The following is a 13,090-nucleotide window of genomic DNA, read 5'->3' on the forward strand; positions in this document are numbered from 1 at the left end:
TCTGAAGAAGGAAACCAAAGCACTCGTGTGCGAGTGAACAACTGCTCTTGAGGACGAATGCCAGAACTTTTCTCACCAGAAAGGGCCAAGTACATTTTTATGATAATTAATGTAATTACCACTATTGTTTAGAAGAAACAATATTTTTCAACAATTTGGTACTTACCTGAAGAGTGTGAATCTTCCTGGAATCTTCTTCCTGTAAAGAAATTAGAGAATCATTTAAGGGGAATTGAAGAGGAGCAAGCCAATACTAAATAGAATCCAATAATGAAAGATAGTAAGAGATAAGACTTTGAAGAGAATTAGAAGAGGAGCTAAAGCCAAATGTTATATAGTTTTCTAGAACCTAGTAATCCGAAGCTGCACTCTATCACTAAGGAGAAGACGAGGTGTGGAAAGCTGATGACTACAGGCAGTCTCTTCTCGTTTGTTACTTTTATCCAACTCCCCCTTCCCCCTTGTGGAGATACTTCAGGACACTTTACATTAATAGGTGTCAGGGGTATTTCCTGGAGGGGGCATAGGGAATAGGCATCTTCACTTCCTGTGCAAGTATAAGGAATCATCGCTCTGACAGCTGATTTAATTGAACTACTGAAGAAAGAAACCAATAAATTATTTCAGATTAATAAACTCTCAGCCCCGTTGCATATAGTTTGTGACTCGTACAAAGCTTTTATAAGGGAGCGATTTAATTAACCTCTCCTTTTGCCAGAGTAGGGAGCGGAAAGTCAAGATTGAGAAATTTGAGATTAACATAACTAAACTTACTAAGAAATTGGAGAACTATCTGAACGTACTGAGCCGGGCTTGAATACAGGGGAACTTGCAGCAGGCTAGATAAAGCTTATCATTTTTTTCTGGATGAGGGAATTGAGGAAAAAATGGGAGGTTAGTAAGCTATCCCACTATGAATATGGGGAGGGCTGCGGTAAATTACTGGCATGGAAAACGAAATCTGAATTTAATAAGAGTAAGGTTATAGAAATGTTAGATCCCAAGACTGGTAAATCGTGTAGAGAGGACAAAGAACTGGAGGCAGCTTTTGTACACTTTTTTTTTTTTTTTTACAAATTTGTACAATGAAGATACAGTAGTAACCAGGGAACAGTTACAAAATTACTATGAAGAAATGAATATCACTAGACTGTCAAACCTCAAAAGAATTCCTCTGTTTGGAGATAAGCTTAGAAGAACTAAGAGCTGGAATGGTAAAAATAAAAAAAAGACAAAGCAGCTGCCCCAGTCCGCCTCGCCAATGAACTATATAGAGCTCTGAAGGAAGAACTGGCCCCATGGTTTAGGGAAATGATAAATGCTGCCTTTGTAGAAAGAAAAGAACTTCCACGATCCTGGTAGGAAGCCACGATTTGTATCCTCTTAAAACCAAATGAAAACCCTAGGTTTTGCAAATCATATAGACCGATATCTCTTAAACTGTGATAATAAGATTTATACCCAGATTCTGGCAATATGTTTGGAGAGTATTATCGGGCATTTCGTCCGCATCGTTCAAAAGGGTTTTATTAAAGGGAGACAACTACACGATTTTATTGGAACAATTGACTTAGCTATCGGAAGTAAGATTCCTCTGATGGGCCTTAAATTTGCTGCTGCAAAGGCATTTGATCGGGTTAGTTGGCCCTTCCTACAATCGACAATTAGGCAGTACGACCTGGGGGGGGGGGGATGGAGTAATTTTCTAGAGCTGTGTCAGCGATCTATAGTAACTCTACTGCTAGGATTCTAGTAAATGGAAATCTCAGATCAAATAATCAAGAGGGACGCGTCGGGTTACCCTTTGTCCCTCTTACTTTTTAATATGTATATTGAGCCTCTGACAAATTAAGATCAGGCTTAAATATAAGCCCTTTTATGTGTAAAGGGTGGGGAAATGAGGTGGTCCTGTACGCGGATGTCTTAATGATCTATACCAGTGAACTGGAGAAATCCCTCCCAGAGATCTGCAATACCCTAGAGTAATTTGGGAAATTATCAGGATATTACGTCAACCAACAAAAGACTGACATTATGGAGTGGAATACGCATTGCTCTAGCCCATTGGTGATGTAATATAAGAAAGGGAAGAAATTGCCAAATTCTATTCAATTAATAAAAAGAGAGAAAACCTAACTAGAAGGAAAAAAGGAACATTACCAAGGGATCTACTAACTTGACCAATGCATATACATACTCTGCAAACACTGAATTTGAAATTAATGTGGTGGCATAATGGGGTTTAGAAGAACTTTAAGTGATGGGTCCAAACCGCAGTCATGATTCTGTGCCTCTAGAATGCCAGTAAACTAAATTGATTTATTCTATTAACTGGTGATAAGAGATATGAAGAACCAACCATCATGGAAGAAGACATTTTACAAAAATTTGAGATTTGCAATTCTTTTGTTAAAGAAAACTCCATCGAAATCAAGATAGTAGATGAAGGATGAAATAATCTTACTTGACAAGGGACAATGTCCAAGAAGCTCAAACTATTACAGAATATAATATTTTATAAATTAATGGACCATAGTCCCTATCCAGCATTAACCAGGTGGTATACTGCCAACTTTTATTGAGGTTGGATAATTGAACTAATATGAAATGAAATATTTGTGTAATGTCCAATATTACTAACAATATATTTTCTACTGGCGATGCATACGAATTAAAAAAAAAACCTAAAACACAACCTCCAGGAAATCCAGTCATCTTGCTTATTGTTTAATAAACTGTCACACATGGAAAAGGAAATCTATCAGACCATGAGAATAATTTGTATGTATATGAGCAACTGAAGGACTAACGGGCAGTTGTGAGCAAGATCTAGTCTGGTCAAAATGAGTGTTTGCACCGTAAAAATAAAATTGTGGTTTCAGTGACCTCCATGAATTCTACTACTAGTTCTTTGTGGATACATTGCAGATATGATTAATTAAGTCAAAGGCTTTACTATTTGGATGCATGCTGGAAGCTCGGCATACATTACAGGCAGTGGGTTCTCTATAAAACTGTGCCTAGATGATTGCCTGTCCTCAATTTCCATTTGATTTTGTCCAGCTAAGGCAAATCCAGCTGTCTCTGAATAGCTGCCTAACTTGCTTCAGGCTCAATTGAGAGCGCATCTAATTCAGGGGACATTGGGCAGCTCTTCCTAGTGGCTCCTTATAGGGTACACTATACAGTAATGCTTGTTTTCTCTCTATTATATTGTAATTTAATTGGACTATGTGAGAACCTAAACTGTACGTCTTCTTGTCTGCAACGTGAACAACCCCTAGTCAGAGGTATGTACATTTTTGGCATTTAGGGTTTAAATCTTTTTATTCATAGCTTGCACAGATAACCTCAAACAAATACTTCAAGGCCGTTCCATCACTTCATGGCTGTTACTTTAATAAGATAAAGGTTATCATAACATTATGAGCATGCACTGATAATGTTCAAACACTATAGTACTCGTTGGTCCCCAGTGGCCACAGGGAAGGAAGAAGCCGGAATACAAAAATCATAATGCTGAAACTGCAAGCAAGTTATGATACTCCCAATCCTGCTGCTTCTCCTCTCCCAGAGACAGTGATTAAACTATTCCTACTTCACCAAGATGAAAGGTTCCAGCTCCCTGTACTCCAGTCATGTCTGATACAAGACAATTTCCAGCTACTGTTAATGATTACCCACAATCTTTCAAACTCTCCAGGATGCTTCTGGTTCCAGTCTGCTTGTGAGAGCATAACGCTAGGCTTCCTGTTCCACCATTAGCTTTGCTGGAAACCCTACTGATGCTGTTACCCCTTTATCCAATAGTCCCTTTCCAATTTCCAGCAAATTCTACTTATGTGAAAGTGTATCAGGGTATACTCCAGGAAAAAATAGGCTGGTAGAGCATAGGGACATCTTTTTCAGCTTATTACTGCTCTCAATGTTTTCTTTTCATATTGCCACAGTAGTTTCAACGTCAGTATTCACGGTCTCTTGAGCAAGCTCTAGAGGGAACTCTAAAAGCCTTCCCTCACTGGCTCTTGCTCTCCCTTCAGCTCCATCACCAGTAGTTCTTCAAGCCTTTTACATATCCTTAGGTAGCAGCTCTGCAGCGAGTTCTGATGGGGAAGAATGCCTCCCTATAGATATATAATAGTGCCCAGTTTTATTGTAGCTTCAGTGCTGCAGCTTTTGAAGGAGGTTGGGTCCTTAACAGACCATTTAGTCTCCCATCTACCAGTTCTTGCACATTGTGTACCATCCTTAGATTTAATTTTCCCTTACTTTTATCTTGCTAGACCTTCCGGGTGGTATTTCATGGAGTTCACTGCGTTTCCCAGCAGTTTTCAGCACCAGTTCTGTGTTCAACTCTTCAATAGAATGCTAAAGTGTCCTCTCACCTTGGGAGGAATCATCCACCCCTTCTTTGGAAGTCTTTCTTATGGTAAAGTACTTTTTCTGGCTTCTCCTTTCCTACATAGTGCAAGCCACAGTTCAAACAGGACTAGCGTAGCTTACTCACTTGGGTATTACTAATAATTTCTCTTGCTTTCTCATGTAACATAAGGGTGTCTGCAATGTGGGTGGGTGGGTGACCCTGGCCAGTCCAGTGCCCTTAGAAGTTGCTTTTTCAGGGCCACACTGCTGCTGGCTCCCTTTGCTGCTCGATCATCCCCAAGACATCCAGGTTCCAGGTTAAGCAGCAACGCACATAGAAAAATCAAGCCGCTCACCCTGGTCTGCCGGCACCACTGATCAAGCTAGTGCACCCAGCTGAGCTATCCACAAATCTAGGAGGCAATGCAAGCTAGGTGGCCACCATTGACACCGTGTTAAAAGGTGGCCTCTGTTTGCCGACCAGGAGATTAGACAAGAGGTGCTCCTCTTCAGTCCATCAGAGCGGGATATTCAAACCTCACCCTGGATATTCTGTCAGAGGCACCACATATTTATCCAAGGGGAGAACTGTTCTGTCAGACTGTACTGCACCCCCATGAGTCTCAAATCCGCATCAAAGTAGGATTTGACTGGGAGTCCACATGCCACCTAGCCATCTTGATTCTCCCTACAACCTCTACCTCCCACCTTTTTGGCATTAAACCTCTTGGTAGCCTTTGGAACTCTAGAATTGTGGCTGTCAAAAATAACCACGAATGTGCATGGTTTCTTGGCTGTATATTGAAAGGGGATAAATTGACTCTGGCCAGAGTGAGCTTGCTTAGTGCTTGTTTTGTTGTAGACGCCTGACACCTCTAGAGTGGATCAACTAGTTGATACATTTTTATGTACAGATTTCTAGGTCTTATTAGTATTCACTTCTATGCTCACGTTTCCTTGTTGCAGTTTACATCAAAATAAGTTCCTTATGCATTGCTAGCGCACTCATCGTGGTATAATTGCTTCTGATTGTAATTTGACTTACATTTTCAGATATCAGTACCCTACGATGGATGAACTTGCTGAAATGTTGCCTGCTGTTTTAACTCATTTAAAGTAAGTTCTTTCATGTGCCCATGCATGTAGCATTTATTTTCCTACGGGTGTAGGTTCATCGTTCTAAAACAAATTTGTAGTGTGGTAAGGTGAATGTTGCTGTCCTTTTAGAGAGGCGTATGCCGTTGCTGTGCTGCATACATTAACATTCTACATTCTTTTGTCTTTGATTGAATATTGCAGCACCTTCTATTCTATTTCACCACAAAATGCAAGCATTGTCTGCTTTCACACAAAATATCACTGGGGATAATAGAGTACTAACTACCCTACCTAAAGAAGTATATCCACAGACACCTTAACAGCAATTTTCTTTCATCAGTCCAAGGAAGCTCCTATAAAGGAGGCCTAATGGTGAAGTTTTGCATTGCCCCTCCAAACTGTGACTTTCAGAGATCAGAGTGAAACTCTTCAACTTTTCTGAAGTCTTTTTCAAACCTACGCCCTCAAATGGTGTCTTTCCCACACAAGCCTACTGAAGTTATTTACAACATTTATTTCTACCTAGTTAGATTTTACAGCGTTCTCAAATACCCTCCTGGCACTATGTGAAACACATGACTTATGATGTTTGGTACGTGACTTTTGTGATCACCCAATTTGGGGTTTGTGCTGCACAATTTCAAATCTGAATGTTATTGGTTAATGAATTTCTGCCGATAACATCACAAAATGGTATGGTAAATTAAGCATTCCGAGCTACATGGGGTCTTTGAGGCAAGCATATGGTCAGCAATAGGTTTGCTCTATGTATTACACGACCTGTTCTCAGAGCGAAATGTTTCGAGTAGCTGCTAGTTGGGAAACATCTGTCACGCCAATTGACCTCTTAGCGAATGGACAAGTAAATAATGCTCAATGAAGAATTACAAATCTGTTTTATTGGAAATTCTAGGGCATTCGAAGAATTAGCAACAATATTAAACATCATGTAAATTAGCATAGTATCAATAAAAATGACATCAGTCAGGCGAGTAAAAAACATTAAGCTCAAAGATTAAGTGTATGGATCTCCAACTAGTGGATGAGTTTTGCAGAAACAACTTTTCTTTGACTTGGAAGCACTGCATATATACTACTTTTGTTTTTCATTATCCAAACTGAGTCCTAAAGGACCTTTGCTTGGATCATGTTAGTAAATCTCAAGTAGGTTCACCAGGTGTAGTGGAAAATGTAAGGTGCATGATATTTTCTGCAGTTGTATTTTTATCATGTAAATTTATTATTTTTATTGTTGGTATTGTAATTGTTACGGTTGTATATTTTTAGGATTCATGTTGCTTTTTTTTAGCACTTAGGGGTTTGCAGTGGTATGCAAGTCACTGAATCCAGTGAGATTTAAAAACTATAGGAGGATGGGTGCTCCCGACACCCTCCTGGTTTATTGATGAGTAAAATGACGTAAAGAACCACTTTAAGTTACCATGTACTTATGCACAAGGATGTGTAAAGGATCCCTGTGTCTGCAAAATCTGCCACTATTTACCAGCAAGGAGCTTAAGGTCCAAGAATGCATGCTGCCTCCACCAGAGCTGCACATGGTGTTTAAAGCATTGAGAAAGTACTTTGAAAGTTTTGGGCCCTTACTTCCTCAACGAATGCAGTCTAAAAGTGCATGAAGAAATTTTACAGTAAATGTACAAACTTGAAGCCAGATAGTACTGCCTGTGTCATATTGCCTAGTTCATCTAGTCACTGACTTGAATCCAGCCTTCTAAAGCTCTGGTGCCTGGTGTCCTATCACTCAAGCATCCTGCAGCTATCCCCTCTTCCTTTGTGTTGATTTCTCAGCCCAAGAAGGAAAAACTTCACTGGGTAGCGGAGTTGGGAATCAGACCATATCTCACCCCATCACTGAGGCGAAGAACTCCCAATGACACTTAATTGACAGTGGTGTCCAGCACCACTCCTACTCTGGGGTTGTATGGAACTCAAGTCTGTGTTGCCACACATATTCAGCCATGAATCCAGTAACTGGACATATAAGGATATGGATATATAAGGCACTAACATGTGCTCTGGTGTTTCTCCACCTTATCAACATGGTGCAGCTCTCCCTCTTCGTGTCTTTTAGACAAAGTTCTCAGCTGTTGGACATAAGCTGGGCCAAATATCTTCTCAAGGGATTTAAGAGTTAAACCCTTGGCGACAGTGGTGCAAGAATATATCCCTTTTGGACCACTGTCTGCTTTTTGTTGTCTGGGGTCAGGGCATGACACTGTAGCCTGTGATTCTTATACTTTCATGCACCCGAAGGCCTTCAGGGTGTGAGGGGGAAACTTTATTTTGGCTAAGGCAAGCAGGGAGACTCCCAAATGCATAACTTCTCCCAAAGGCGATTTCTCCTTTCTATTACAGTTTTTTTTATGGGAAGAGGTCTTAGGAGAATGCTCCCTGGAAGGTAAGTCATCTTCCTCAACAAAGCGGTCCTGTTCCTGGGACTGTCCACTATCTGTTTTGTTCCTAATTCTTCTTCCGCCCTGGCCTGAACACCCCCACCCCTATCAAGTCAAAAACAGCTAGGGTCCTGTTTGATCAGGCCCTTCATCAGTGCCTCTTTCGAAGTCTATGTCACTGGGAAGCTGAATATCCTCTCAGTGGCGAAGGAGAAGGTGAAGGCAAATATTGAAAGATTAACCAAATTGGTCTTTCCAGGGAGGATGTATAGAAGGTCGGGAGCCGCGTATCACGGCGGAACACCTTACTACTCTGAGCTTCTTTTAACAACCAGGAGCACATCCTCAATTGATTTAAACCAAGATGGTTCAGTTGTACACATGTTTTCAGGTGGGATGATTTGGATTATTGGAAGCTTCACTATATTAATGAAGGACTATCAAAATTCCTCTATTGATAACGGATACGATATTCGTGCATTCTGCGCTTAATGCCCTGAAGAAGTTCTAAAGGCTTGTGCCTTAAAGGAACAAAACGTGTTTGGTGCTTTTAAGATCTTAAGGAGCTTCTTCCCCTCCTTTGAGGATCAGATATATGGGCGACTATACTGATTTCTCACTCAAGGTTGTCTGATGGTCCAGCATGTGTTGCACCTTTTGGTCTCATGGCCTTGTGCATCCAATTGGTTTTTGCCTGTGCCTGTAAACACCACAGATGTCTCTAGGCTTGGTTGCAGGCTTCCTACTTTGTGCATAACAATCTGTACTCACAAATTCACCTTAACAGCCACTCATGCCCCCCCTAAACCCCCAAGGCCCCCAAACTCCCTTCCCACTTATACACACAGACTGTCTCAGGTTTCTATGATCACTTCTTCGCTGGTGTGCTAATCTGGATGACATAACGATACAGGGCTTTAGTGCTCCAGCTGCAAGCGGTCTATTTTTTCCTGATGGCTTTTCTTTTCCATTTCAGGGGGCATTATACAAATTGTTGGCCAGCAACACCACCTTCCATTTGACAAAAATGACTGTGTGCAGTCATGTATCCGATGTGAGGAAGTGATTTGTCTCTGTGTGTATCCAGCGGCAGGGCAGGGAATCTCCTTCATTATGAGGGGAATGCATCGTCATTACTCACCATAGGACCACAATTGGGAATTACACCCTAAATTGGTGTGGTGATTTTCTCCAGATAGATGTTTGCTTTTATTTCTCTTTTCCATGACTCTAAACCGAAAGTGTCCTTCACTGTGTGCCATACATTGAACTCTGAATGGTTCACTGGGAGATAACTTTAGATTCAGCTGATCTTTGGGCCTGCTGTTTGGATTTCCGTAATCCCACTTTTGATTTGCCTGAGACCGAGTGGGCAGGACCTTTCATTCCAATGTGCTGGCAATCGGCATCCCCTTCCTCTACCATGCAGAGCAGACTAACAAGATGATCATGATCTCCGCCCCAAACTCCTAAGGCTGTCAGTACATGCATGGAGAGAGTGGAGCGAGTTAGATTTCTTTGGTCTTCGTCTTTGTGGCAAGGAAGCTTGCTACTAAATAAATATATGGAGTCTACTGGATTAAGTTTGTAAAGTGGTGTGAGTTGGACGGCGTAATCTCCTTTAAATCTCATCTTTCCAACATCTTGCTGTTTGCATTGTCCTTCATTCAGCAGTTGCTGGCACTGGCTATGGTTTAGGGCTATTTAACAGTCCTGTCTGCTTTCATACGCCTGCATGATCAACCTTCCCTATTTCACAAGTAGTGCATCTTGTCCATGAAGTTTGATTTCCTTCCCACTCCGTTTATTGTTAGTCAGTGTAGTTTGCACCTTGTTTTGACTTTTCATGGCATCTCCATTTTAGCCAGTGCTCAGTTGAACAGTCTGATTCCTTGCTCTAAAAACAGTTCTGTTTGTGGCAATTTCTTCTGTTGCAGAGTCAGTGAACCCTTGTTATCTTTCTACCCAGAGAAGATTGTTCTTTGCTCATGCTCATCCTTCTTACCCAAAGTGGATTCTGCATTCCATATGACCTGACTATTTCTCTTCCTCCTTCAAATTCAACCAAGGAGCAGTAACGTCTACAGAGGGTGTATCCAGGCAGCTCCTAAATGCCCTATTTTGCATTGGGACATTCTTTTCTTTTTTTTTTTTATTAAGATCTGTTATCTTTGGCCAAGAAAAAAACCTCCAGAGGGTATTCATTCCAATTCCACCCGGGCCCTGGCTGCTCCCTCAGAATGTTTCAGAGGTGTCTCAGTTTGCCGAGCAGCTACGAGATAGTCTTTGCATACTGCATACTAAAGGTTGATTCCTGAGGCGGAAGCAGGGAGCCTTTTAAAGTTACTGGTATTCCTTTTAATTTAATTAGTCTAAGTTGCGTGGCTGATCTTTCTCCCCCTAACCTGACCATCACCCAGGGCTCACCTGACTCAGTTGTTGCTGGCCATCCGGAACCTGCTTCGATCCTATTCCTCACGCGAAGCAGGCAGGTGCGGGCGGACATATTGGGTGGGGGCCCGGCCAGCGCTCTAGACGTTCCCCTTACGTGGAGATAAATAGGATGATAGCGCAACGCGCGCCGGCAGTGCGCCAATGGTGCGCTAAAGGCAAGCCCGTCTGTGCCCGTCCGGGCCCAGGGGCCAGTTGCCATGCCCAATTTCTCACATATTCACCTGCCACTCTGAAAAAGATGCACACTTTAAATTGGGGCTTTTCACAAGAGGCCTTGCCTCCTCTAGTCGCACATAACCTTTTCCTCAAACGGAGTAGTTTTCCCGAACTACAGACCGCAACTGTTTATAACCAGAGACCCCGGAACCAGGTTAAACCTAGAGTTGCGCCTATGTCAATTTATTATCTTAATACGCGCTCCCTGGTCAAGCATCAGTTGGATATTTTTCTACTCCTGCTTACTGATAAACCTGACGTCCTTTTGAGGACCGAAACATGGCTCACTGCTGACTCTGCCCCAGATATACTGGCGGCACTCCCCCCTGACTAGTACATCATCTTTGCCAATCGGTGTTCGAGCAAGTCAGGCGGGGGAGTTGCTGCTATTATTCATATTAATTTCAGGTTCTGTTCCTTGACATGTCTTTCTCTTACAGACACCGAGAACATAGTTATAAAATTAGAATCAGCGAATGATTCTTTGGTCTGTGTCTTATTATACAGACCACCTAAGCAGATGTCTCACTTCCCGCTAGCACTTAGCGAACAGATAGCTAAACTTGTGACTGAGCATGCCAAGGTCCACCTTGTGGGTGACTTTAATTACTGGTATGGTGACCCTCCGGAAGGGCCCCAATTGGCAGAGATGTCAGACTTGCTCAGAAATTTAAACCTCTGTTAGTTTCATCCCCGACACATTCGAAGGGTCGGATTTTGGATCAAATATGGGCAAGTGGCTTGACCATTTCTATCCCTATAGCCTCACCCTGCATCTGGTCCGATCACCATTTGTTAAAATTCACACTGACCCGATCTTCTACTAAGAAAATCAATGCGATTGAAGGAGGCCTTGCCAGGAGGTGGAATTTTATTAATAAAGACAACTTTCTTAACACACTAGCTGATACAGCTCCACCCCCTGGCCACGATAACACCTCGGAAACGAAGGTATCCAAATGGTTGCTTGATGCTAGCAATAAACACGCCCCATTAAAAAAAGTCAAATTAGAACGCCGGGCAGAGGCACAAAGATGGTTCTCTGATGACCTTAAGGCCCAGAAATTGGCCTTACGCCAATTGGAGAGACAATGGCGTCTGAGGTACTCTTCAGAAAACAAATTACGATATACTTCTGCTTGGAAAGACTACAAGGAAAGCATTCTTACCGCCAAAGCAGCTTTTTTCTCCAATCATATTCTGAAATCTAATAAAAACTCTAAAGAAATATTCTCTATAATCGATGAATTATCCAACCCTGAACGTACTCTTTTGAAGGCCATCCCTTATCAAGCTCTATGCAATTCGTTAAATGATTACTTTATTGACAAGATTGTCGCAATAAAAGCTAGCATCCCCACCCATCTCTCTTCACTAGATCCCCCTGTGGTACATTGTAACAACAGGACTCTTAGCTGTTTCCCTATCATTAGTAACAAGATCTTTCAAGATCTGTTAGTGGAAATTAAATCAGGCGCTCCATCTGACTGCTGTCCCCCTCACATATTGAAAGACTGCCTTGCAATTCATTCTGGTCCCGTACTTGCATTACTGAATGAATCCATTTCATCTGGCATAGTCCCCTTGGCTTTTAAAAAAGCAGTAGTCCCCCTCCTGAAAAAGCCTGGAGCTGACCCTGTGCTCCTTTCCAATTACCGCCCGATTTCCTTGTTACCCTTTTTGGCCAAGATTCTAGAGGGCCACGTAGCGAAATGCCTCTAATTTTTTAGAGGCATCAAAATACTTGGACCCTCATCAGGCTGGCTTTCGGCCTGCCCATTACACCGAATCTGTGATCCTGACGGTTGTGGACATCTTGCAGGATAATTCTGATAGAGGCTGTCCCCGGGCCCTGGTCTTGCTGGATCTTTCCGCAGCCTTCGACACAGTCGACCATATTATATTGGTCGACCGTGTCAGGAGGGCTGGTTTTCAGGGGACTGCGGCTCGTTGGCTTACTTCCTTCCTGGAGGATCGTTCTCAGGCTGTCTGTCTGGGTCAGTTTCTAGCACCCCCACGTAATACCACCTGTGGGGTCCCTCAGGGTTCGGCCCTTTCTCCCCATCTATTTAACATCTATATGGCACCCCTGATCCAGTCTATTAAAGACAGGAATGTGCTGGTTCTCAACTACGCTGATGACCTTCAGCTCATCCTCAGGGTTGATAGCTCCCACAACTCTATCACTGAATTCCAGGATACCATGTTATATATCCAAAGTTGGCTGGATCTTAATCATCTTAAACTGAATCCTGATAAGACAGAGAGTTCTCACTGGTGACAGCCATAAGCACTGGGGCCCCCACTACTGGCCCTCAGAGCTTGGCTCTTCTCCCGCCCCGTCCACGTCAGCCAAAACTTTAGGAGTATTTCTGGACAGCGACCTCTCCCTGGAAACTCAGGTTGGAGCTGTGGTGTCGAAGTGCTTTTTTCAAATAAGCAAAATCAGGAAAATTCAGTTTACTCATTCATGATGCCTTGAGCCAGGCCATGATTTCTACAGTCTTATCCCATCTAGATTACTCCAATTCTGTATACTTGGGCAT

The 13,090-nt window shown here is 42.4% G+C and overlaps 1 protein-coding gene across 3 annotated transcripts in view; it reads left to right on the top strand.

The window, feature by feature from the left end:
* Positions 1 to 13,090, top strand: part of NDRG3 (NDRG family member 3) — a 589,772-nt gene that overhangs the window by 176,429 nt on the left and 400,253 nt on the right. For all 3 annotated transcript variants that reach the window (XM_085619018.1, XM_085619019.1, XM_085619020.1), the window contains exon 6: positions 5,416 to 5,478. In XM_085619018.1, the coding sequence (XP_085475144.1) occupies positions 5,416 to 5,478 (63 nt within the window). The remainder of the gene's footprint in view (positions 1 to 5,415; positions 5,479 to 13,090) is intronic.

Source organism: Triturus cristatus, chromosome 7 (assembly GCF_964204655.1).
Source record: "Triturus cristatus chromosome 7, aTriCri1.1, whole genome shotgun sequence".
NCBI lineage: Eukaryota > Metazoa > Chordata > Amphibia > Caudata > Salamandridae > Triturus > Triturus cristatus.